The 27,087-nt window shown below is 44.0% G+C and overlaps 1 protein-coding gene across 13 annotated transcripts in view; it reads right to left on the bottom strand.

The window, feature by feature from the left end:
- Positions 1-27,087, bottom strand: part of magi2a (membrane associated guanylate kinase, WW and PDZ domain containing 2a) — a 188,755-nt gene that overhangs the window by 49,810 nt on the left and 111,858 nt on the right. For all 13 annotated transcript variants that reach the window (XR_011103532.1, XM_068717292.1, XM_068717295.1 and 10 more), the window contains 4 exons: positions 21,197-21,316; positions 17,054-17,269; positions 13,722-13,932; positions 10,228-10,307 (listed from right to left, as the gene is read on the bottom strand). Coding sequence is in view for 12 of the 13 variants with exons in the window: in XM_068717292.1 (XP_068573393.1) it covers positions 10,228-10,307; positions 13,722-13,932; positions 17,054-17,269; positions 21,197-21,316 (627 nt within the window). In the remaining variant the exon portion in view is untranslated. The remainder of the gene's footprint in view (positions 1-10,227; positions 10,308-13,721; positions 13,933-17,053; positions 17,270-21,196; positions 21,317-27,087) is intronic.

Raw genomic sequence — 27,087 nt, 5'->3', positions numbered from 1 at the left:
CCTTTAATTTCCATGTGTTGAACTCTTTGTGCCATTGAATTCTGGTAGGAGGTGGTCTAACGGGCAACTTGAGGATAGACAGCAAGGTAACTGTGAACTGCAGGTTCACACAGTGTGCCGCTTGGCTCAAACAAACTTCATAAAGGTGATGAAATCGACAAAATCAAAATATGTAAAAGAAAAAAAAATATGACGTCAACGTTGTTTTTTCTGATCCTGAAAGACTAAGAACGCGTCATCGCTGAGGCTGCGCTCCCTTGTGAGGGAAACAATCTCACCGTCACAGGAGAGAATCAGGAAAATGTCAAAAAGCTGTTGTTAAGCGAGTCTTTCACTCGGAGCGTTGAGGCACATACGATACGTGAATACTCAACGTGTGCTGAATGAAGCGGAATGAAGCTGGTGACAGCTACTGATGAACAGCTACCGATAGACAGCTACTGATGAACAGCTACTGATGAACAGCTACCGATGAACAGCTACCGATGAACAGCTACCAATGGACAGCTACTGATGAACAGCTACCGATGAACAGCTACCGATGGACAGCTACTGATGAACAGCTACCGATAGACAGCTACTGATGAACAGCTACCGATGAACAGCTACCGATGAACAGCTACCGATGAACAGCTACCGATGAACAGCTACCGATGAACAGCTACCGATGGACAGCTACCGATGAACAGCTACCGATGGACAGCTACCGATGAACAGCTACCGATGGGCAGCTACCGATGAGCAGCTACCGATGGACAGCTACCGATGAACAGCTACCGATGGACAGCTACCGATGGACAGCTACCGATGAACAGCTACCGATGGACAGCTACCGATGAACAGCTACCGATGAACAGCTACTGATGAACAGCTACCACAGCTACCGATGAACAGCTACCGATGGACAGCTACCGATGAACAGCTACCGATGAACAGCTACCGATGGACAGCTACCGATGAACAGCTACTGATGAACAGCTACTGATGAACAGCTACCACAGCTACCGATGAACAGCTACCGATGAACAGCTACCGATGGACAGCTACCGATGGACAGCTACCGATGGACAGCTACCGATGGACAGCTAGCGATGAACAGCTACCGATGAACAGCTACCGATGGACAGCTACTGTTAGCTTGAAAGGGAGTTCAGTCATACAGTAAAGCAGCATCAGACCGTCGTCTCCAACAACATCTCAGCCTGCAGATCAAACAGTTGGTTATTAACTGCTTGGTTATGAACATACAACACTTATGGATGTGATAGGGATAAATGCCTGGACCGGCCACTGTGTTGGAAGGGAGCAGACTGAAGGGGCGTGACGTTTTCTAGCCCCCAAAAAGTGCCGCGCAAAACTTCATGTAACTGGATGTGTATTTCTGCTGTATCTCCAGCTTATCATTATTATTATTATTAATAGTCATATTTGATATTTTTAGTATGGGTTTGTTGCCAGCAGACCCCATGAGTGAAATGAAGTATTACATGCAGGCATTATTTGTTTCTGCAGCAGAGACAGAACCTGCTGCCCGCTTGCCCAATAGAACATTAATACACCCAGACCACCTGTGAATTCAATTCCCACCATGTTCAACGTGATATATAACGGTGTTTGCAGAAAAATGAAGCCATTTATTTTAAGATTATCCAGGGTTGCAGGTCCACCTTGAAGATCAGCAGAAAATTCTACTGGTGGAAACCTCAGCTAACCTTCTGAGGCTCGAACAACCCCATCTGTATAAAAAGCAAACACGACATGAGTGCTTGATGACGCTCTCTGTGAAGCTTCTATCCTATTATTCTCATCACTGTTATTTGTCTCCTCGGGAACCACAGGCAGGCCGTGCTAAAATTACTGATTGTGACTCAAACTCAGAAGTAAATATTTCCTCAGTCAGTATAACCTGTGATTTACTTCCTCAGTCAACAAATGGATTGTTGTTGGTTAAGCACGAGCTTGTTCTGTTCCACTAGGGGGGGGGGGGGGGGGGGGGAATAAAAGGTTGTTTAAGGGACAGAGGCTGGACCAGTACACACGCATGATGAGCCTTTTTATGTCACCTGAAGGCCACCGTAGTTCTCCGACGTGCTGGCTGCAATCTGCCACCTCGCCAATAGATGTCACTAAATCCCACTCACTGCTCCTTTACGGTATCTTTACGCCGCAGTAACAGCGCTCCGACATTGTCGCACTAAGATCTCGGTCATGATCGGCATCGTCGACTGTAGGATCAAAAATATGAGGCGTCTCAGAATTTCTAAACGGGTCGTCTTTGGACGCAATTGAAACACTGTCGCATAAGACATTCCTAAATTGCACCGGGGACATTGCTGAGACTTGAAAACAAAGACATACAGTTCTCATGGGACAATAAAACATAACACAGACATTGTATAGCCACATACCTTAAATATGTATCTATTAGGCCTGCGCAATGAAGCTACTGCATGCATGCTCAGGACTCGCATATCTTACTACTGTCACGACATAATCAGCATTCCAAGGCTCTCTGAGGACAAGTGCACAAGCTAATAGATGTCAGATAATCATATATCTGTCTAGTGATAAAACTACACAGACTGGGACAGGGTTTGACACAGATTGATGCACTGAGATATACCCTCATATTTCCACATCAGAAGCCAACTGACATTAACCACGCGTGCTATTTTTTTTTTTTTTTTTTTCCACCGGGGGAAAAGGCTCATGGTTCAAGTCTTTTAGAAGATCATTATCAAACCAATACATCTCCACCGTGACAGGAAAAGTCAATGCAACAGCCACGGCGCTGACAACAAATCAGTTAATTGCGTCACTTGCTGGCAACAGTGTTCTCCTCGTGGCGTGTTACGCTCCATTTCAATGAGCTACAGTGGGTTGTTTTTTTCCCCACAGCTTGTTTTTTTCCGGTTAAAAAGCACCTGCGCTGCGGAGAAATGCATGTCCTCACGTTCCCTCTACCGCGCGGTCCCACTGGTCCCCGTCTCAGAGCGAGCAGACAATAGTGGAGCTCCAGAATGAAAATGAGAAAAGAAAGAAGAAGCTGAATTCACAAGCTGCTAGCTTATCAGGACATTCCAGGGACAGAAGGAGACGTACTGAACTGTGACCTGGCACTTATTCTCTCCTCTTTTGCCTCCAAAGTTCTGCTGTACTTGGCGAGCTCTACGTGAAAAAAAAAAAAAAAAGACAACAACTTACAGCTGCACACAAAAACACACATACTTTCTGCTCTTCCACTTTCCATCTGCACTTTTGCTCTATGAACCCTCTCACTGTCCCCGTGGAGTAAGGGGTGGAGCGGAGAAAGAGCTTTCTTTGTGAGACCCTTTTGTTCGGTCTTAAATTATGTAAAGTAGCTTCTTTTATGACGGCTTCCTGGATGCTGTCGATTACATTAAATTATGTATTAAGATGAATTAGATTCAACACATTTCTAACTCAATTAGAGTCAAAACAGACAAATAATTTAAAAAAAGATAAATATCGGATGGTGGTGTTAAAAGCAATTACGTGATTCTGCCTTGCTTTAAATTGCTGGAGTCAAATTGTCTTCCAACATACTGATCGGTAAGATAATTTGAGCATAATCAAATTCTAACATACAAAATTGCATCAAATTAGGCAGACAGGTGGGAAATATGGATGAAATCTTTTCACAGTGTACAGTAATTGTTTAACCGTTGAAAGAATCACTTGATTAGTAAATTGACAGAAAACTAATCTGCAACAAGTTTGACAATCAAGTACATCTTTAAGTCAGGAAATTTGACAAATTATAATCAAGGTTTCTGCTTTGTTCAACGTGATTTGACTTTTTTATTATACAATAGCCAAATGAACATTTTTCGGGTTTTGAAATGTTGGTTGGACATGTTTGAATGTGTGCTGTGGGAAATTATAAAGAGCATCTTTTGATATAACTTGTGATACATTTACAGGTTGTAAATGAAATAACCAGATGGGATTTAGCATTGTTGTGCAGTATTATTAAAGCTACTAAGAGGAACTTTCAACTTGGATTGATTTTGGCGGCCCCTGTGGACAAAACCGGTAGTGTTTCTGAGCCCCAGATTCCCTTTGTTAGAAAGTCCCTCATTTCACAGTCCTGGTCCTGGTTCTCCTGTGCCTCCATTGCATCCACAGGACCACCACTAGGAATCACTATTTATGCTTTCAAAATGATGTGTAATGTGAAGTTGTGATGATTCACTGTTCCTTTTTACGGGGCTTAAACACTCAAACTAAAAAAAGAACATCACTTAAAAGACATGAAAAACAAGCAAACCCAACAATGCATCAGTCCGTCGTCTCAACACTTTCCGACTTCCCCATCCCATAGGTGGGACTCAGCACCGAGCACATTAATCCCTACTGAAGTTGTAAATCCTAAATACAGTTCACAAATATATAAGATAGAGTTTTATTTAAAAAAAAAAAGTCTCAGCAACTTCCCCAAAACAGCTGGGCTCTGTAGTTTGTAGCAAACATTACTCAAACAAGAGTAAACAGCGTATTTGTCACGGACTATTTTTAAGCTGTGGATTAATACGTGTTTGGTGCTCCGGTATGTGGAGTATTTTTGGCAGCAGGACGGTGTATGTGGGATCAAAGTAAAGGGATGTGCCAGCGTTACTGGTCATGAAGGAACACGTCACCCAGTGCATGCGCTTTCAATCGTTTTTGCACGACAACGCACATCTGCAGGGTACGCTACATCAACATAAGTAATACACGTTCGGATCAATTCATATTTGTATACAATATGAAAGAAGATGGTCAACATTATCCTTTAACTGGAGCCAGAAAGACCTGGAAAGTCATACATCTCCCACACAACACTGAATCTTATATCAAGATCTTAATATCATGTTGATTTATTACCAAGCGCAACTTAGTATATCAGTTGGCTTGGATGCAGTTAAAAAAAAATCTATTGTAGCTGATCCACACACACACACACACACACACACACACACACACACACACACACACACACACACACACACACACACACTGACAGCTAATTCAGCATGCACGCATCCCACACACACACACACCCACACACACACACACACACACACACACACACACACAACTGCCACAGTCTTTTTGAATCCTCCCTCCAATCTCCAGGCCTCAGGCATGCTCTGCTGGGGATGTTCTCAAAATACACCCATCAATCACTGAGCAGACAGCTTCGCCTGGCCCTCCCCGCTACTCCGCTCACAACTGCTGCAGGAGTCTCAAGGTGAAGGAGGGCGCTGCGTCTCTCCGTCTATAATCACTCACCTGTAGGACTGCACACACACACATCCGCACGCACCGTGGAAAGAGTGTCCCCTTAAAAAAAACGTCCTGCATCCCCTGACAATAAAAAAAAAAAAATCACAAAAGGTTCCACTGAGCTGGCTAAAAGTACAACTGAGCGAACAGGAGAGGTGACATTTCCAAAAGTGGAGCCGTGTAGCGTCCACATGGACATACATGATGAAGTATGGGTGGAACACGAACACACACACACACACACACACACACAGAGGGCGGCTTTTTTTAACCGAGAAAAAGAAAATGGAGTAAAAACACAGGCCCTGCTTTTTGTCCCCTGGAGCGAGGACAAGATGGGAGTGTGAGCCCAACGCCAGCCTGAGAGAGACCAGAATAACTTTTGTCTGTGAAGCTCCTCACACGACCAGACTGTAATTACACGTCCAGGTTTGGTGCTGTCTGTCTTCATACGAGTGAAGTCTGCTGGGACACAGGCAGGCAGGAGACAAAGGACGCTGTAATAAGATTAAAATCCTTCAAACCTGAGCATCATCAAAGTTATAATCCCTCGATGTGACTACGTTTATTCATATACTGTACACCCGGTGCTGTGTGTGCTTAGCGCTGTTTTCCGGATGTCGTCTGATGAAACATGCTGAAATAGTGACGAAAAAACATCTTAGAGTTTTGTCTGATTTTTAATTCACTTATCAGGGGGATTCTCGCTACCTGCTTTTGGCATACCTGAGGTGAAAAACAGGCTGAAAAAGTAAAGAATACAGCGAAGCAACAAACGGGCACGCTCGGTTATCTGTTTTTCTCAGCCAACAAATATTTGGCAGGACAGGGGGGGAGGAAAAAAAAACAAGCAACTTTATTTAAGAATAAAAGCAAACAGCGAGGTTCTGTTTGCCTGTCCTAGTTCTACCCGTCGACCATAACAAGAAGAGGAGACAGGAGGACAAGTGGGAGGGGGACAAAGATGGATATGGAGGTAGGGAGAGAAGGTGGGAAAGATGGAGGCAGAGGAAAATATATAGTGTGAGTTATGTAACAACAAGGCGTCTGTGATGTCAACTGCTCCGTCTTCAGTGGAGCCGCCGCTCCTTTGAACGCGCAGGAATGAGCGCGCTGAGCTGAACACACATTTTATTTTGACTGAATGTGTTTGTATGTGTTGCAGCTGACATTCAACATGAGAGAGAACAAGTTGTCTTCACCAGCGGTGGAAGCGTTTACTCACCAAGTACAGTTTTGAGGTACTTTACTTGAGTATTTCCATATTAGACTTCTTTGTAAATTAGCGTGCTTTTTACTCCACGTTCTTTGCTACAGCTATCACTTGTTAAGCAGCTAAAAATATGTGAAGAGGGTAAAATAAGCTCCACCTCCGAAGACAACAGTACAATGCGACTTAATGTAATAATAACCAAATGATATTATATTTAAAAAATATAACAGTAATTCTGCATAATAGGGACTTTAAAGGGATTCCATCTACTGTATACCTCAAGTTAATTGCTGAGATGTCCGTTGTAATCATCCATCACAGTTTACAGATCCACTTCCTGCTTGAATTTTGACCAACCGAACTTATGCGCACACAGTGTTGTGCAATAAGGGATTATTCCCAATATTTTGAATACTCTATTGATTGAGTTTGTATAATCTTTAAAAGTACATTTTCATGATAATACTTACATTTTTGACGGCACAAAACATGTTTTTCTTTTTATTGGAGTATGTTGTGGTGTTGCTAAATCTAAGTAAAGGATCAAAATACTTCCTCCACACCTGGTCTTTACTGTGCACCAATGTGTGTTCAACTCCACACTCAAAGTCCCACTTAATTCTCTCGCTCTCCTCCTCTTCCTCCTCCTCTGAGCCTGTTGTCCCGTCACGGCTCACCGACTCCACCCTGCAATCCTGTTAGCGCTTATCAGAGCATGGCTCGGGTCCAAACACGGACTCACACGTCTACCTTTTCCACCAATCAATAGCAAATTTACAGAGGCAGCTTTTCTCTCCCTAACTGAGCTCAGCTCTCGAGGGCTGGCTGGTGCCACGGGGGCTCTGGAAGTTTTTGGAGGGAACAACACACCTCTCATGTGGCTGCTCACACAAACCCCCTTACACTGGAAACACACTTTTACTGCTGACAGTCGAGGAGACGCAAACGGTGGAACATCTGGGTGAACGCAGAGGTGAAAAAAAAACTGAATGATTATGTCACAAAACAAAAACCCTGAACTTATGTGTGAACAAGAAATCTTTAAAATCAGAAACAAACATCCCTCAACAGAATCTGCAGCCACGCTAGCAGCTCTGTGAAGCTGTAGTCTGAGCTAAATGCTAACCTCGCCATGTTAGCACGCTCACAATAACAATGCTAACATGCCGATTTTAGCAGGTGTAATGTTTTGCATCTTAATTTGGCGTGCTAGCATGCTCTAATTAGCTCTACAACTGGGGTTGACGGTTATGTCATTAGCTTTGCAGGGATTTGGACAGAAACCAAAGTATTGGATGAATTAAAATGAACCTGATGGGACTAAATCACAAGGTAAGGGATCACCAAAGTTATTACAATTCATCTTGTAACCCGGTCTAGTCTCTGGCCGTGAGATATTCAGTCTGGACCACAAAGGATGACCAACAGACAGGCTAAAAAACACCACGGAATGACTTTATTTCCAGACAGTCAGCACCAACTCACTCAGAGTGTGACAGACTTGGTCCAAAAAATGATGAATATCTATTGGCCCAACAATCGTGATTGTGTGTCTACTCACTTACAGACCAGCAGCCACCATTAAGCACAGCATTCTAGGACTAACTGGATTAGTTGCCCAACCAGATCAATAACAGTCCTCACAAATATCAGCACATCTCCTCTGGTGGAGTGTCCTCGGTGGATAAATAGGATTGGAAGTGCTGGAGATAAAAGGCAAAATCAAATTTTGAGTAATTCCTCACAGGCATCTGTGTCTTTGTTTCTCTGTCATTTCATCATGTTGGAGATCTGTCTCCCTTTAATGTCTTAAGATGGAGAGGGAACGGGGAGATTCAGCGGCAGCACTTTTGAATAAAATGATCAGGGAAGTAATTCTACTGCAAAGATAAAACAGCCAATGTGTCAACAGGAAGCAGTGTCCATGTTTAATGCCATCTCACACAGTGCAAATGTTTTCAGACCAGGTGCCGTTCCTCCTTCTCTCACTCGATCTTGCTGCAGTCAAACGGCGTCTGCAAATACCTCTTAACATTTGCTTTGCCCAGGCGGCAACCCTCCGGGTCTGAAAAGTGAAGCTAATGCGGAAACTTGCATTCTCTCTAATGGCCAGCAAGAGGCGACTTCTCTGGTTGCAAAAACAACTAACTAACTAACTAACTAACTAACTAACTAACTAACTAACTAACCCTAACTAACCCCCAGATAGTATCTTCTGTGAGACTGTACTTAATCAAGGTGGTTCTTTGAGCTAAATGCTAACGTCAGCGTGATAATTTGCACCCAATGCTAACATGCTGTTGTTTAGCATTCACCATATTCACCACATTAGTTTAGCGTGTTAGCATGCTAACATTTGCTGATTAGCACTAAACTACAAACTACAACTGAGTTCGATGGGAATGTAATTGGCTTTGCAGGTATTTGGACATAAAACCAAAATACTGGACACACCTTAACTTGATGATGGTGCTAAACGAATAGTTAAGGGATCACCAAAGTTATTACAATTCATCTTGTTGGGAACTTAACTGTCTGTACCAAACTTCATGGCAAACCATCCACTAGTTGTTTGGATATTTCAGTATGGACCAAAGTGGTGGACTGACTTTGTTTTATTTCAGTGGAAATCGAATCATTTGGGGTTTTTGGGCTGTTAATCAGTGACTAAATAAGCAGTTTGGTGGCATCACCTTTGGGTCTGGGAACTGAACATTAAACTCAAAAAGTAGCACAAAGATTAATTGATGATAATAACAACAATTAGCTGCAGCCCCACTCAGCACTGTAAGGTCCCACACACCTGGCACACAAGGCAGTCGTTTGAAAAGAGTTTTCAGGAGAGCTTGTCCGTCCCTCTGTCTGCTTGTGTGCGTGTGTCAGCGCCAAATGTATTTCGAGAGAAACTCTATCCGTGTGGTTACACCTTTACCAGGAATATGCACACAAACTCCCCCACCCTCCCACCATGGACATACACCAAAACACTCACCCAGACTCACAAAAAAACGCAAAAAAAACCCCTGACTGTCATTTCTTATTTGTTGTCTCTGTCCATCTCCAAAATCCAGCCCTACTCAGCTCCACTACCTCCCCGCCTATAACTCAGGCGATATATCTCCTCTCGGTCGCACACATAAAGAAAAGACGAATGGGGAAGTGGAGAGTGGGAGTGAGGGCGAAAGAGATAGATGACACACTCGTATTTATGTACGCTCGTCTAGAAACCCGCTGCATTGACATTCATCCTTCTCCTTTCTTTCTGGTGTGTGTTTGTCGTGTGCGTGGGCGGGTGAAGGACACTCCACATCTCCCTGAGAATAAAGAAGTCTTTGTAACCTCCAGTCTCTCTGGACCCGGGCTTTAAACACACATATAACGGGGCTTCCTATCCCCAGCGACGGGTGTTGATACACCCACACACACCCACACACACACACACACACACACACACACACACACACACACACACCCACACACACACACACACACACCAACATTTCCACTGCATAAAAATCCTACGCCGGCTCACAAGAATCAGCAAATGTCCCTCAAATGAACTGAAGTCTCGTACGCAATCATGCATGTCATCAGATCAACAGGCAAAGGTTTAAATCTTGATACATTTATGCTGTGGGGAACTTGTGCAATTAAAATGTATGAACACGAGGAGCAAGAAAATCACAAGGAAAAGGAAAAATAGAAGATAAAGACGCAGCACTCACCATCCTCTTTGCATTCCTCGGGCGGCTTTGCCTTCTTGGCTAGCCTCGGGTCCAGCCACGATGTTGTCTTGGTGTTGTGGCTGTGAAGAGACGACAGAGAGAGAGAGAGAGAGAGAGAGAGAGAGAGAGAGAGAGTGAGAGGGAGTGTGATAGATGGTGAGAGAGAAGAGACTTGGCAGAAAGAGAGAAGGAGGTCGGTGGATTCTTAATTCGGCCGGAGAATCATTTCAGAGAGGAAAGATGAGACTCCCTTGTGTGTCTACTTCTAAAAAGGTGACGACAGCGACGGGAGGGAAAAAAAAGCTTTAAGTTAACAAAATGGCAATCAATACTTTTAATTTGCTTACTGTCTCTCATTAGCGGGCAGAGGAGGGGGGGGAGGAGAAGGTGAAGGAAAAGATAGAGGAGGGACTGAGGGAGTAATGGAGGGGAACAGCTGTGAGCTTGGCAGATTCATCCAAAGCCCCAGGCAGAGAGCTGGATCTAGATCAGTTATAATGTGCCAGGGAAACCCGATGCACCTCCACAGTTCAACTGAAGCTCTGGAGCCACAATGGCCTCCCTTCATGGGGACAGTAGGGAGGGCAGCGGTATAGAAACTGAGGTGAGAGGATGAAGGAAGACGACCCCGTAAAGAAGCGTCCTGGTATCTTTGTTCTTTGAGACACTTTCAAGATCTACTTCAACTTATCTAGCAAGAGAATTTGTTTTGCAGACAGATCATGGGAATGCACTGATGACAGGAATAACAATGTAAGAAAACAACAACAAAGCTCAAAAATATGAATCTATACAGATGTTAGACCTCCGTTAAATATGTTTTTTCTTTTGCCAAAGAAGAGCTGAAAACTAGCTGAGAACACAACATCTCATATATTACCACTTTATAAAGTTGTCTTGGTGAAGGTGTTTTACACAACATTGATCATCATTAGCATTCATACTGAGTCATGTGTCTGTCCACATGACAAATGTGAGTACAGTATTAACTCTCATTTGAACTCTGTTTTGGTCTCCATCTTTACTGAGGTCAATATTTGACTGTTAAGAGGCTAAACAAGTTGTTTGTGGGTTTGTTAATGAGTGACATAAATTGTCATTGCTAATATGTAAATATTTAGTAGTGCAGCTTCATGAATGTTTAAAAATCCCCCCCCCAATAAATAAAAGACAACACTAAGCATATACAGACATACAGCAGCTATGTGAGGGTTCATTTTCGGCACAGCTGTGAGTTTTTGCTGAAGGCTAACATTAGCATGCTAACATGCTCACAATGACAACGCTAGTATACAGATGTTAAGCAGGTATAATGTTTACCTGCTCACTGTCTTAGTTTACTGCGTTAGCATGCTATCATTTGCTAATTAGGACTAGACAAAGTAGAATTGAGGCTGATGGGAATGTCTTTAATGTCTTTAATTAATGTGTTTATAGACCCATGAGTTGTAAATGTCGAGCTGACGATGGGGCTGCATGAAAAGTTAAGGCGTCATCAAAGTTATTCCAGTTTATCCTGAGGGGAACATGAACCAAAATTCACAGTAATCCATCCAATATTTGTTGAGACGTTTCACTCAAAAACAAAAGACGTCAACCTGGTGGTGGCACCGCGGCGTTCTGCCTCCAGAACGTTGACCTAATGGTGGCGCTGAAAGAAAACGTTGGGAATTCAAACCTGGACCAAAATAGTGGACCAACAGACGGACATTGCCATCCCTAAACACAGATAAAAGTGGGAGATTAAGGCCCGCGCCAAACACAGAGCCAAATAAAGTGCAGTTCAAGGTAAGGTAAAGTCTGTTTAGCTCTGCTTTTGATTCTGCTCCAAAGCACTTCACTCGTTTCCTTGCTCTTCCTTCCTCTCTTCCATTGCCATACATTACTATTTATAGTATAAATATCTACGTCTACTGCATCTATCTAGTCCTCCCACTCACCTTCTTTTTCCGCCCGATCTTTACTATTTTTAATCACTATGACTTTCTTTTCCTTCCACCTCCATCTCCCTCCGTTCCTCTCCTCAGCCGCCTCACTTCATGGGCTGCAGGTAAACAAATTGATCTCGTATGGAGGCCAATCAAAGGCAAGCATCCTCTTGGCGGCTGCTATCACTTTGGCACGGCATCACATGCGCCCAGACAAAAAAAACAAACAAAAAAAAAAAACTGGAAGCTACAAATTCAGTGGGCTAACTGCATTAGTTGTGTAATGTGCTTGATGGGTGTGGGAGCATGAGATTTGTCTGTTCAGGGGAGGAGACATATGGTGAGTCGTCTGCAGCGGTGGGGGGGAATTAAAAGTCTGCCTCTGTGGCAAGTAGACACGTGCCTGGCTGGATGAAAATCCACAGCTGTCTCATTTCTTAGGCTGGTGTTGCTGCGCAGCTTCTAGCGGTTTATGATGCGTCCAAGTGCGCCGGGATTCAATCAACGCTACGGAGAAATTTAGCCTAATGACCGGAATGATCTATTGATGCAATAAAGAAAACTATTTCTAATGGCAGGATTTCCTGTTATGGCTACATTAATCGATGCTACACAAGTACACAAGTACACATGTCCACGTCCATGAACAGATAATTCCCTCACCACCACCACCACCACCACCACCACACAAACACACAGCTACTCCATTACGCTTAAGTAACAAAGACTCACCTCCACGGTTTTACTGCGGCTGTAAAAAAGCTAACAACTGAATGAATTAAACTTAAGAGCTAACAGAGTTCTGTGCAGCAAGGTATTTCTAAGGACCTCTAAATCTCATTAAACCACCGAGCATTAATTATGGCCTCTGTGTGTGTGTGTGTGTGTGTGTGTGTGTGTGTACTTGTGTGTGTACACAAGGGAATATACAGGAGTAAATTTAGATGTTACCGAGCCCTAATGCAGTAACTCTGGTTCAACTTCATTTTGTTACTGGAGAATGAAAATACTAACTCGTGTTGCGATCTCTGAAGGCTGAACAATCACATGGCTTTTTTTTTTTCTTCTCTTTTCTACTTTCTTTTTACTTTTTTTTTGGTGTTACTGTTCCCCACCCAAAGTCTTTTTTTTTGTTTCACTACTTTAAAGCGGCACATATCAATATTTAACAGCATCTTTGAGCTCACTGTTTTGGTTGTCAGGCCTACACATTGTTTCGGTTCACTCTCGGCGCATCACTTCCATTTGCAGCAAAGGAATGAATTGAATGCTAATGTAGGCTCCGTGTCTGCTGTATCCATAAATAGGCAACAGTTCGCTAACACGTTCGCCTTATCAACTTTATAAGATGGCAATATGTCACTGTTGTGTTTACAGCTTGTTCTGCTGCTTCCAGGTGGTCATAAAAATCAATGGCTGCTGCTTTAAAAGTCGCAAAGGAAGATTGCCTTCCATCTGGTGAGTTATTTATGTCTTATTGCAATGAGTTTTATGAACACCGTAGACTAGAATATCCAGGTATTATCAGTGATACATTATGACAGTTGATGTACCCATGACACTTACTCTATGAAGTACACCTCTCCTTTCTCTGTGTATGCCATCTCCCAGTTGTCCGGCAGCGGCCCGAGCTCGTCGTTCTCCTCTGGTTTGGGTAGCGTCATTTTCGGGGACTGCCCGTCTTCTTTGGGCGCCTCAGGTGGGGCCTCTGCTGGGATGCTCTGCGGGGCGATGTCCCCCGAAGCGTCTGTGCTCTTGTCCTCATGTTCGCTCGACTCTGAGGTGACAAGAGAGCGGGAGTGCGTCAGACACCGGTTTTTATCGCTCCGGGGAGGAGAGGGGGGTGACGAGGGTGAGAGACAAGGGAGGGTGAGGCGGGGACACGGAGAGACGTGGGAGGCAGGGAGAAGAGAGGCTGATTTAGAGTCGGGGGGGGGGTTAGGATGGAGACAGTAAAAAGGAAGGAATGATTAGAGAAAGGTGAGCGGGAGGCGGTGACTCGGGGGAGAGAGCGGAGCGAGGTGAAGGCAGGAGAGGGAACGATGGAGGTTAACAAGACAGAAAGACGAATAAAGCAGAAGAGACAATAAGAGATGGAGAGAGAAGCTGGCTGTGATGCCCTAGTTTGAGATGTGGCAGTGCATTCACACACTGAGAGAGAAATGGTGTGTATGGAAGAAAGAGAAAGACATGCCAAGTGTGGGTGTGTGTGTGTGTGTGTGTGTGTGTGTGTGCGCTTCCCAGACGAGCGCTGCAGGAGGGAAGTGGAGAAGGGACGAATGAGAGGAAGGGATTGAGAGATAATCTATGGGAGGGAAAAGAGCGAGCGAGCTATCTGCTTAGATCACAGAGCCTGCTGTGCTCTATTGATTCCCCTTCAGCTCTCCTGGTCAGCCCACACTCTGTCCATCTACAGAGAGAAAACTCCCCCCTGAGCTGAGCGCAGCAGCCCACTTTAAGATCCAACACGCCTCACTGCACAGCATAGAGTTATCGAGCATCTCCACCGCCGCCGATAGGAATCAGTTCAAAAATGTTTCCAGCGTTTTCTCTCGGCGCAAAGGAGTACGGTGGGTGTCATCTGCATCATTTGGAGTAACTGCAGATAAGAACTGGGCAAGCTGAGATCCTTAGATAAGGACCCCAGTAGTGCTAAATCAAGTCTGAAGAGTAACTGAGCTTGTTACTCTTCCATAAATGGAACATATAGATAAGACGACGTGAAAGCTCCCCCAAAAGTGACGCTAAATCATCTTTATCGCCCCCTGGTGGCTGGAAGTATACAGCTTGTGTTGTATTGGAATGAGCCAGCTACAGCTATACTGACACATAGCTGACATTAGCTCGTTAACAGCCATCATCATTTTAGTCATCAAGACGTAGGGTGCTAAAATAATCCTCTGACATGCTGATATCTAGTAGGACGGGTTGTCTCTACGGGTCATACAGTCCCTCCGTGTTAGCGGCTGGGACATGAGCCAAATCAAAAAAGTTAAGACGGTTTCTGTTCATTTGAGTAGTTGTCATCACGCTGATGGATGTTCAAGTGTTCTTTTTTCTGATAAGTTTGGTTTCAATTAGTTATTTGATGCGGTGTTAATTAGGCGCGACGTGATGATTGGCAGTTGAAGGAAGCGGAGACGTGTCGTCCATCTTTATATCTAGTTTACGGTCTTTACCTTCAGGACCACTAGGAATAACTTACCCGAAGAGATTAGCTGAGCAAAAACTAGAAATCCAATTATATTAATTGGCTTTTCTGTAATTTCCTGTTTCACCTTTAAATTACTTATTTTTTCGATTCTCTTATTGGAATATAAATTACCTTTTTTTTCATGTATCTTTCAATTTTACATTTATAGTAAATCTTGTTTTGATCTAATTCCCTGCATCTGAATTATTACTTAATAAACATGACGAAAGGTGTCATATACTGTATATAAAGTTGTATTACTGTTACATATAAAAGTCAACGAGGGTTAATCTTGTTTTCAAAATAATTTTGTGCATTTAATTATTCAGTCCGTCTTTCCTTTCTTTTATTCTGTAAAGCGCTCAGTGAACATTAGTAAAAGTGTCATACATCGTACATAAAGCCGTATTATTGTTACATATTCATCGAAAGTAAGCTTACAATTTTATGCTTTAATATTAAATGTCTTGTTTTCATCTCATTTCCTGCATTTAAATTACTTCACTTCTTCTTCTTCTTCTTCTTATTATTATTATTATAGTAACTACTTTGTAAACATTTAGAAAGATACCATATAAATCATGTTTTATTACCATATTGTACAGGGTACGTTAGCATCTGCATGCATGTATTTCTCTCTATAATTAAGTGTCCTACCTTGTTTGAGCTCCCTGCGGTATGAAAACCAAAATCTCATCCTTTTGCCAAACGCTTTGACTCGGCTCTGCTGACACTGCTGTGAGAGACTTGCTTGTCCTGAGGCTACGGAACCAGCTTAGAAAGTCACAGGACCAAAGCATGGCTCTGGATTTGGAATCAGAAAAATCAAACTCATAAAAGCCTCTTTTATGATGGTCTTTTCATGTGATCATGGGATGTTTGTGTGTAAGCGTGTGCATGCGAGTGTGAGTGTGTGTGTGTGTGTGCCTACTTTGATATCCAAACAATGCAAAAACAAATAAAGGAAAGTTGATACTGAAGTTTCTTATTCAGCCAGCGCCTTGTTCAGAATGCTGATGTTTAAGGAAGCACAAAGAAAGGTCCCTCTCTATTATTTATACCTCAAGATGTTTGGCCTCGCTGCGTGCTTTGTTAAATGTCACTCCCGCCTATTTTTCAGGATTTACAGAGAGCGCTCTGGACGCGGCTGAATCACAAGTGAGAGAAAACACTTAATAAAAATGTCCCCTGTTGTTTATTAAAGAGGCCGCAGGCTTCCTGTTGAATTGCAGAGCAATAGAGTAAGCGTGCACGCCCTCTGGCTATCTGAGACAGTGCTCGATAATGACACCTAATAAATGATACTGAATTCTAGGGAGAAACTAATGCTTTAATCATAACATGGCTGGTGTGCGGAGGTAATCGCCGAATGCGAGAGTGAATTATAATTCACAGTTTACACATCATGCCGTTACACTGCACATAAAGATATTTGTGCAGCCAATTAAAAGTGATAATCTGCCATGAAATCGTGTTTTTTTTTTTTTTCCCCAAGAAAAACCATGTAAAAGCAATCTGTTACTATCTCTGTTGCCAGGCAACCACTCCCCGGAGGCTGTTGCCCAGACTTAAAACAAGAACTGCTGCGGATCGGCCCGACCCGGAGCGTGACCCCCGGGGCCCGGGGCTGTCACGGCGAGGCGTCCGCCTTGGAGAGGCCTCGGCCTCTGCGGCCGAGGAGGTCGTGTTTTGGGGGGGGGCTGACCTGGGGTGACGGCGACGCCGTTGCCGTTGATGACGGGTCTCTCCTCCTCCTCCTCCTCGGGGGGCTCGATGCCGGCTTTCTCCATGTTGCTGACCGACTTGTTACGCTTCCTCTTGCCCTCGGAGGTGGGTCTGGCGCCCGGCAGCAGCTGGTCCGTTACATTTAGCAGCAGAGCGCTGGGCTCGGCCGGAGGCTTCGGGGTGCCGTAGAAGTTATCTGGAACAGAGCGGAGGAAGAGTTGTGGGACATCTAGAGGCATTTTATACGCTTATTGCTTTCATGTTTCGTTTTTAGCCAAACATCTGTCTGTCTTAAAGGGACGGTTCACCACAAAGTCCAAAACAGATATTTTTCCTCTTTAGTGCTTTTTATGAATCTAGATTGTTGCACATTTTAACTGCTAAACATCAGCATGTTAGCATGGTCATTGTCAGCGTGTTTAGCATTTTTAGCACCTTTGTGTCTCAGTACAGCCTCATAAAGCTGCTAGCATGGCTGCAGACTCCTCTCATCTTGTTCCCTTTACTCTAAAGTGCAACAAGACAATATGTTTTTATCAAGAGGGAACGAGGACACACACGACATTAGACTAAACTCTGCATTTACATACACTGTATATCTGTAATAAAGGAAACCACATAGCAATAAAGATAAATCCAAAAGCACGTGATGTAAATGCAAAGAGAACGAGAAGCAGCAAAGAGGCCTGAAGATCAAAGACAGTGGGGAGAGGAGTAAGAACAGCAGAGGAGGCTCGTGACACCTCTGCACCAGCTACAGGGAGGACGAGGGGCTCTTGACAGCGCGTCAAACTCCACGTTGAAGCCAGCTGACCCATGAACACACAAGCTGGGGGCTCAAGATCACGTCTTACAATATTAACGATGCAATCTGCACAAAGCAACGCATGTTTCGCAAACAAAGACTCTCTAACATGCATAGATCTGTCCCTACATCTTTTCCTCTGCACACCAATCACTTATGAGACCCCCCCCCCCCCCCCCCGCTCCGACATATGGTTGAATCTCTGTGTTTCGGTCTCTGGTCAGAGGCAATGACCCACCTCTGGGAACTGTTTTCCACTCGGCTCGGACTCAACAGCCCATTCCGGCCTTTTTACGTTGACTTTACATTTTACTATCCTCCGTTTGTCTCCCGACAGCAGCCCTCAGTCTCCATCAGTCATTGTTAGAACCACATAACTTCTCTTTTATACTTTAAGGGTCACTGTGGAGATTTTCTGACTTTGGACTGTTTTCTTCTAAAAGGTGGAGAAATGCTGCCAGCTACGTCCGTGGATTATGAAGAGTTCTGTAACTGTTTCTGGAAAGACATTTAAATGTTAAGCTTCTCAAATGTCATTTTTTTTTTCAATGAACACAAACAAAAGTTCCATTCACATCTTTTCTATTGCTTTGGCAGCAGAAATAGCAGCGGATATATCAGAGCCCTATCAAATCAAACTGACTGTATCTGCATGGGGGTAAATAAGGAAATAAGGAAGTCGTGTTTTATTTTTACGAGCGACTGACCCTTCAAAAGGAAAAGGTTCCTGTGTTTCCCTGTGGCTTGAAGAAGGCACACGACTCTCATGCTTGTGAAACATTTGGAGTGGAATAACTCCAAAAAGATATTGTAGCCAAGCCAAATCCTCCACTGCTATTTTTACTTTCGGAAGAAAGTGACATTTGGGAGGTTTTCACACAACAGCAGCAGGGTTTTTGTGCTTGAGCCACAGATGCTAGAGTGAGATGTCAAATCATGTTGTCCAAAGTCTGAACGATGCTCTTTTCTTTTCGAAGATCAGACGCTACTCGTCTCTGAGGCTATTTTTGTAATATCCGCGAGCATGAAAGAAGGAGAATCAGCTGAGGGGACTGCAGCAGTAGACCTAAACCAACTGTAACTATCTCTGCAGCTCCACTGAAGAGCGGACGTATCGAACATGAGGAGACGATGCGTGCTCACTGAGTATTAGAGACACACGCAGACACTTCTGGGAACAAGAAAAGCCAGATAGATTAAAAAAAAAAAAAAAAAAAACATAAATTGGAAACATCAAGTTCGTGTTGAACATGAAGACTGCAGTGAAAAATGGAGGAGAGGAGCTGTGAAAAGATTACGGCGACTGTCGGGATTAGAACCCCCGAACCACAGACGCAAATCCTGGAGCCTTAACGAGCCGGAAGATTTGCCTCTGAGGAGAAATGAGAGCAAGTCCAAGTGTTCCTCGCGTGAACTTAAATCAGCCAAAGCAGCAGCATCACAGGAACCTCTCGCTTTGAAGTTTCGGTAAGTGGTGGAATCGCTGTCACATCTGACAGCCGCACTGATTTCCCGTCTAGACTCTCGCTCACATGCTGAGAAAAACGGAGAAAAAAATTAATTAAAGTCTCAATTTACAAAATCCCTAAAATGATTTCGGGGTACGACGACAAAGAAATGCCAAATCATGATTAAACACGGAACACTTCCTGTTTTCAGCCGAAATACACCAGACCTGTTTGAATGTGATAAACAAAACCAGATTTCAGTTTGAATCATGTTAGTAACACTTTGATTCTTTGAAACAGAGGGTAATTGTATTCAAATTGCATTTGGACTCAACTTGACAGCCTTTATACATTTAAAGTAATTGATATTAAAAGCTTTCATAAATTGAACCGTAACAAGACTGGCGTAGTCCTAATAAATCCAGACACTTAAAATGACCGATTTCAACTTGTTGCTGCGTGTCCTCATCATATCAGAGCTCCTATAGATACAGAGCTAGCGTGGGCGCTGGTGTTGGACACAACAGGCTTGTTTTATTGACTCAAATGTTCTCCATCTGTATATGTGCACTTATTAATGATCCAGCAGTTTTATAATTCAAAACAAATAATGTTGATGACCTCCATGGACCTGGAGAACAGGTCTACTAGAACATGTGACTGCTAAGAAAATGTCCTCAAACAGAATAAACTCGAGTGACAGAACTCAATTTAGAGATTTATCAGACAGAAGGTTGAAATAATGGAAACGTATGAGCCATAACCAGTATTGTAATATTGCTGGGTTCTCCCCCATGCTTCTTGCTGTGTTCCTACGTTTGAGAAACATTGAGAAATATTCACAAAGTACTACCGTAATTCCTCCGACAGAGGAATAACAATGAGAAGTCAGGAGTTCACTCTTTCTAAAGGACACGCGCAGCAGGAAGTGAACCCGAGAGCTTCCAGTTCTTTCTAATAACCAGCTCCAACCTTTCTTCTGCTCTGACGGCAAAAGTGATCCTCAATGCCGCCTTTCCTTTTAAATTTCACCCCTTCTGCTTTCCTTCCACATCTAATTGGCCTTTAAATGACTAAAATAATGTAAAACGCTCCACGGCGGCCGAGTGACCACGCAGAAGAGACTCTCATCTCCATCTCCCCGAGGAAGGCGGCTCCCATCGCTGAAAGGATCTAACACTGCTTCTGGAAACCGACCGTTAAATTGGCCATCTGCCATTTTCTACCCCCCCCCCCCCCCCCCGTCCTTCCTGCAGTGGAGTCAGTTGGGAGAGGAGAGAGTTAGCTGCCGTGTGTTATGATGGCGGGGGTCTCCTGAGCTTTAGAAGCGGCTAAAGGCAGACCGAGGGCTGCATTTATTCGAGTGGTTTAAAAATCCAAGCCTCGGGCCTGTCTGACCACAGGAGAGAGGGGATTGATAGTGTCTGTTTGTTTTGATTAGCCTCTGCAGCTCAGGACCGAGCCAAGAGAGAGCCAGCATGAAGGTACTGCATCCATCCATCCGTGCGTGTGTGTGTGTGTGCGTGTGTGTGTGTGTGCTGGCTACTCTTCATTCAGATATTGCAGAAGACTCCTTTTAGTGTCCTACATGACTGATGACACTTTTGTCTCCACAAAGCCAAAAGATGGATGGGTGGAAGCACACTTGCAGCGTGCGGACGTGGAGTGATGAGCCGGTCTCAGCATTCGTTTAAACCGCTGTCACTCACACTCACACACACAGAGAGAGAGAGAGAGAGAGAGAGAGAGAGAGGGAACAAAAATAGCCTGCGGTGCCACGTAGCGGCACGAGTCCCATCAAAAGAAATTAGAGAGTATCACAAAAGAGCAATGGCCGCAAATCACAAGCGTGACTGGACTAAACCCTTACCTTCATACGTTCCGCTCTCTAGCAGGGCTCCACTTTTCTCCAACTCCATAAACCGGTCAATGGTCACGAAATTATAATCCACCCCCGGGACCTCTCCCTCCTTGGGCTGCCTGGTCGTGCCTGCAGGAGATAAGCGAGAGGAGTTAGAGCTCTGAATGAGAGGGAGACTTTAAGTAAGAGTGACTCATTGTCGAGTGTTTTAAGGAGAGATCAGAACACACCAGAGCTGAAACACGCTGACCCTGACCCAGCTCTAGTCATTAAGTGCTCTTTATTCCTTTTTCTTTCATACGCAGCTGAGACTGAATGTTTGAGCGGTGTGATTTCAGTGGAGGGGGTGGCAGCATACCGTCTCAGGAGCTAAGTGATGCAATTTGGACACCAAGAGGAGAAATCAAGTCAATTTGCATGGAGCTGACAGCGCGTCGAGGACTCCCCGACAGAAACTGCGGTTCCCCGTCAGCTGACGGCAACGCGGGAAGCGCTGAAAATATTTTTGACCCCGCAAATGACAGAGTTTTAAAGTCAAACTTCCCTGTCACGCTCCTCGTCGCTCCTCCAGTTACTAAAACAAACAAAGAGTGTCAAAGTATTTATGACGGTAAACCGAGGTACAAACGGCTTCCTAAATACTTCCCTCGTCACCAGATGCTAATTAGACTTGTTAAAGCCGATCCCGGCTGTGATAACACGCAGGCACTCTGCCCCCGAGGTGCAGAATGGGTTTTTCCACATCTGAGCAAGGGTTGTTCACACTAAAAGAGGAGCCCGTAAAACACACTTGATAGGTCCTCACCACAGCATATTAAGTATCCATCTGTGTGTTTTAAAGTGAGCAGGGGAACAACTGTGCCACTGATCACCCCGGGTTGGTGGGGTGGGCTGATTTGACTTTAAAAGGCTGACTGACATTGCTGCTGCATCTCTACACAACGCTGGAACAACGCCTGAGCTGTGCGGACACGGGGCCAGGGAGAGCCCCCCCCCCCGCTTCTTTGTTTTAACTGTAGGCCACAACTGTAAAAAAAAAAGAAAAAAAAGAAATCATGATCTGATTCTTTATTCTCTAAACCGTCCTTGAAGGACTCATGTGTGACAAAAAGTGGGAAAAAAAAGGCTCAGGGAAAATAACCAAATCTCAGCTTTTTGAAAAGTGACTTTGTCTTATTTAAAATGTTTGTCAAACATATTTTTGTTCGCAGTAACCACATCCTGTAGGAAACATTGGATTATGCGCCTCTTAGTGTAACTAGAAAGCCATGAAGGACTTGGCTGTCGTGTGACAAAAACTGATGAAACCTCAACTGAGCTACAGGCTGTTTACACAGAGCAGTGAGGACAGGAGCGCCATTCTTTTCTCCATATACTGGCAACAACTGTGGGCACTTAGAAAAATGTTGCATCAATAGAGTCCATTTTTTTTTGTAAGATAGATTATCAAAGAAATTCAACTTGTGGTTTCTTTTCTTTTTTTTTTTTTACTGATTTATGGCATTGTAACTGTGTTTTACGGCTTTCTGAGTTCTCTATACACCCCGCCATGATGGTGCCGCTTTAAGAGTGCACCGGAGTGTTGTTGTAATAAACTAAGACGTGTTGTCTGAGGGGAAACGGCCCCACTACTGCCACAGTGACGGATGACTTGTGATCATTATTAAAACAGGGACACCGGCGACACACTTTGGAACACTTCTCTCTTCTCTCCGATGTGGCAACCTTTGAAGAGCGCTGCCATTGTCACAAGTACTGACCTTCCCAGCATCAAACAGAAGAAGAAGGTCCATCTCAAATATTAAGGTGGTCCGATGTCTGAGGAAATTTGAATGGACTTTATTGGACTACAGCGATTGAAGACGTCTGAACTGCCTTTTCATAAGAAGAGGAAGCAAAAACATCTTTAATCAAGACTCTAGTTCAAAGATATGGGTTTTAACTTCTTCCAGACAGCATCAAACAATGCAGTGATTGGAAAATGAATGCAAATGAGGCCATTAAGCCGCTCGCCAAGCCTTTCCAAAGTCGCCTTGTTAATACGCTGATTAATTGGTCCTTAAATGCAGAATCTTAAGCCACAAAAGGCGTTAAAATCAGCTCGTCGCAGTTCAACCTCTGGTTTTGTTTACAGAAAATGGATTTTCTTTCTCAAGCAATCAAGTTGTCAAACACGACCGTCGTATGGAATAAAGTGGCAGCCTGTGTGCACTTCTTCAGAAATGTACTGTCGACGACCTTAAAAGCCAAAACATGAAACTGGGACCTGCTGACTGAGTAATTTGTAAGAGCTTATAAGAGCAAATGAGCAGCAGGGAATGCTGTCATTTGCTGAAAAAAAAACCAGGAAAAAAAAAACTGCTGTGTAAAATGTATGTGTGTGTGTGTGTGTGTGTGTGTGTGTGTGTGTCGCACCTCCAGTGAAGAGTTTCTTGATTGTGTCTGTCTGCATGGGGGCTTGTGTACCCGTCAGATTAGCCTCGCTCGCAGGCGGAGACATTGACTGAGCAGCACACACACACACACACACACACACATTTCAAAGGGGACCTTTGATGTTGCAGAACTATATTTAGCAGCATCTTCTGCCGGGGACTTCTCTCGGGTGACAATTTCTAAAAGGAGGCAACCACAATGCCTCTCGATTTCCAGTCCTTTGTATGTAGGTCATGATCCTGTGGCGCAAATCAGCCATTCTCAAAACACAGCGAGCCCTGTGAAGTGCAACAAACAATGAGCTCGGATATTTTTAGGAAGGTATAAAACTGTTTACACTGCCTTGATTACAGAAAATTTGGGAAACTCATTAAGGGTAAATACTGCGTTCATCTTTTTGTCAGCCTCCAGGAGATCGGATTTTTGAATCCCCACAGGTGTGGTTCTGGATTTGGGCCATTTCAGGAGCGTGGGAAGCTCACTAAAAATAAGTATTTTTTGTGTTGTTTTTTTTTATCTGCCAGGTTCCTGTTTAGTCAGCAGACTGAAGGACACAGAGAAGTAAAGAAAGACAGATGAAAGACATAAACTGGATCTTATTCAGCATTAAGCTGGATCTAGACTGTGTGTGAGGACGTTACGGTCCAGCAGTGGATTCTATGCACACTGGAGCTGATGGGCTAAAGTAACTACATTAGAGCTGTGGTGGCAACAGAGAACTGTGATTGGTCGCCGTGTTTTCCTCCACAAATTTACGACGTCAACGGAAACCGACAGTAACAACAGGTGTCGTCAAATAAAGAAGTCGTTGTTTTCTAGCCGCCTTTATCTGCTCCTGATGAAGGTTTCAAATTGAAACATTGCAAACATGCCCTTTAATCATCACTTTAGCTATAAATGATGTTTGGTTTGTAGTCGGCAAAACTTCTCATTGTCGCAGTAGATCACAAAGTGAATAAAAGAAGGCACTTTAATGAGTACTTTGGGGTACACTGAAATTAAAGCATGACACAAACAGATGCAACCCAACGCTATGAATCAATCCCTTCACTGGGACCATCACCTGCCGCGCACCAGTACACAGAAGTATAAATCCTCCTTTAAACTTTACCGCTGCTTCTAGCCGTCTCCGCCAGACAACGAACAGACCACGGCGATGAATAGGGAAACCGGTGAACAGGTCGTTTGTTGCGACCGTGCAGGAAATATTAATGGGAACTGTTTCTCCTCTTGGGATGCGATTCAACACACCAGACAGAAATAAAAAGGCCACAAAAAGCGAGACAGGGAGGGAGCAACGATAATGGCCATCGAGATGGTGATAGTAGGAGTGAGAAACAGGGATGTATGAAGGGAGGCAGCAGGTGTAATGGATGAGAGAGCTGCTTAAGTTCTAGCGTGGGCTGAGTCTCTCGTAGCCTTCAGCCACCCTGCGGTTTTCCAGCGCGTCCTCGAAGCCGGATTCAACTCCACAACCGCGGGCCACGAGTCCAACTCTCACTTGTGCGGCTGAGCACCACTACCGAGCGCCCCGGGTCACAGCGAACACCTGTAGTGGTTTCAAACCGTAGTGCTCCTACAGAATACATTAACATCGCTCCAAGCTAGCCCCATGTTAATAAAGGACACTGTATTAAATGCACGACCTCTGTGCTCGGCTTCACATTTGCACACTGCGCGTTAAAAACTCTATAACCTGAGATAACTGTAGGCAGTAGGAAAAAAAGGCTCAACGGGGACCCAGACAATCTGTGGAAAGCGGAAACATTGGCCTCCATTTGAAACAAAGGATTTACATCCAGAGAATATCCGGAGGCATCACAGAGACAGATTGTAGCCGACTGTGTATTCATGTCAAAGCGTGTGTAAAGACCCTGAGGAAATGATTATACCATGAGCATTTAAACTAATCATTTCCATAAAGTAAAGTAGCAGGGTGTAAAGCAATTGAAACAAAAGAGAAAATTACACTGTCTCTAATGTACTGGTTGTACTAATTGTGAATGGTAACACTTGTAGTGTGCCCTCCTACTAAATATAGACAGAAAACAAGAGAGAGAGCAAGAAAATAAGTGACATAATGCATGCCTAATTAGAAAGGTGCACTCAGTAGAGAGCAGATCTCCACCAGGTGTGTCTGCAACGACCGCTGCTGTAATGTTTGGTTGCATGAATACAACCAGCAATCATGGATGGGAACATAATTAAGGCCGGGAGTCATGGCCAACCTCCACAGATTCACAACAGACTGTACCGCTATTTTTTTTCTGTTTAAAACCAGCAACACAGTTCTGAGTGACTCATATCTGCCAATCTGTGGGCCAATTAGCTGGCCAGGCCACCAGGAATTCGCCCAGTGGTCCCGAAGGCCAATCCAGGCCCGACCACAATTGGCTAACTACAAGCCTATCAGACGTGGTTTTCACTCCTACGTCTCACAACACAGACACCTTCTCATTTCAATCTATGCAGGTGACAGTACGCGTATAAACGGAGGTTGATGCCCAGTAAAAAGACAAAATAAAGGTGTCTCTGGCAGCAGTGATGGACTCAGCGATATGTAGTTCTGTTAGCGGTTAGCCAAACATACCGTCCAAAACAATAAAAGTGAGCCAACTTTTTCCCTCTATTGTGTCTGAGCAGCGGCGATGCGCTCAGCTAATCCCTTGAGGTCTCAAACCAGCCAGGCGTCGGTCAAGAGCAGTGAGTGAGCAGTGATCAAAGGCGGTACCGACACAGGCAAGAAACGATGTTTTGAGTCACAGCAACCACGAGAGGTCCTTAAGCATGCGGCTATAAATGAGCAGCCAAAATATTATGAAGTTTGGTGCAGCACAGTGCAAGATTTAGCCGTGGACAGATGCAGAGATGCACACACACACTCTCACTCCTTCACTCACACACGGCCAATCTCATTACCTCCTGGTGGAGATTTTATACCTGAAAACAGCAGCTCTTGGAAATGTTTTTTAGCCACATTCCCAACAGCAAATGTTAGCATGCTAACACGCAAAACTAAGATAGCAAACATTGTACCTGCTAAAAGAACACTTTATCTATTTTTAGTGTAAGCGGAACTCAGCAACAAATGACACTGATAACTGGTAGCAGTGATAGTATATATAATTAATTAAACAGCTAGCACCACATATATTTTACGATTATTGCTGTAGCTTTGGGTAGACATTAATGTTAAGCAGCTTGTTGGCATCTCTGAATGAGTGCCTTGCCTCTGGTTTAAATACACAAAAACAGCTAAATACAGGCCTTGTTAGCCATACGTTGAGTGTCTTTTATTTATGTTTAGTGTCGTAGATCTGAATGTTATGTGGTGTATGAATGAGGATAACAGCCACAGTGAGTCAGTCTCTTCTCTCTCTTGTTTCGTTCGCCGTCTCCTCTACACTAACCTCAAATGCACAGAGCATTGGAAATTTTCATCCTACATTAGCTGCTGCTGTTGC

Source organism: Cebidichthys violaceus, unplaced genomic scaffold (assembly GCF_023349555.1).
Source record: "Cebidichthys violaceus isolate CVI_PGR_0920_01 unplaced genomic scaffold, fCebVio1.0.p SCAF_21, whole genome shotgun sequence".
Taxonomy (NCBI): Eukaryota; Metazoa; Chordata; class Actinopteri; order Perciformes; family Stichaeidae; genus Cebidichthys; species Cebidichthys violaceus.
Note: the sequence above shows the minus strand (reverse complement) of the source record. Positions and strands in the feature narration are given on the sequence as shown.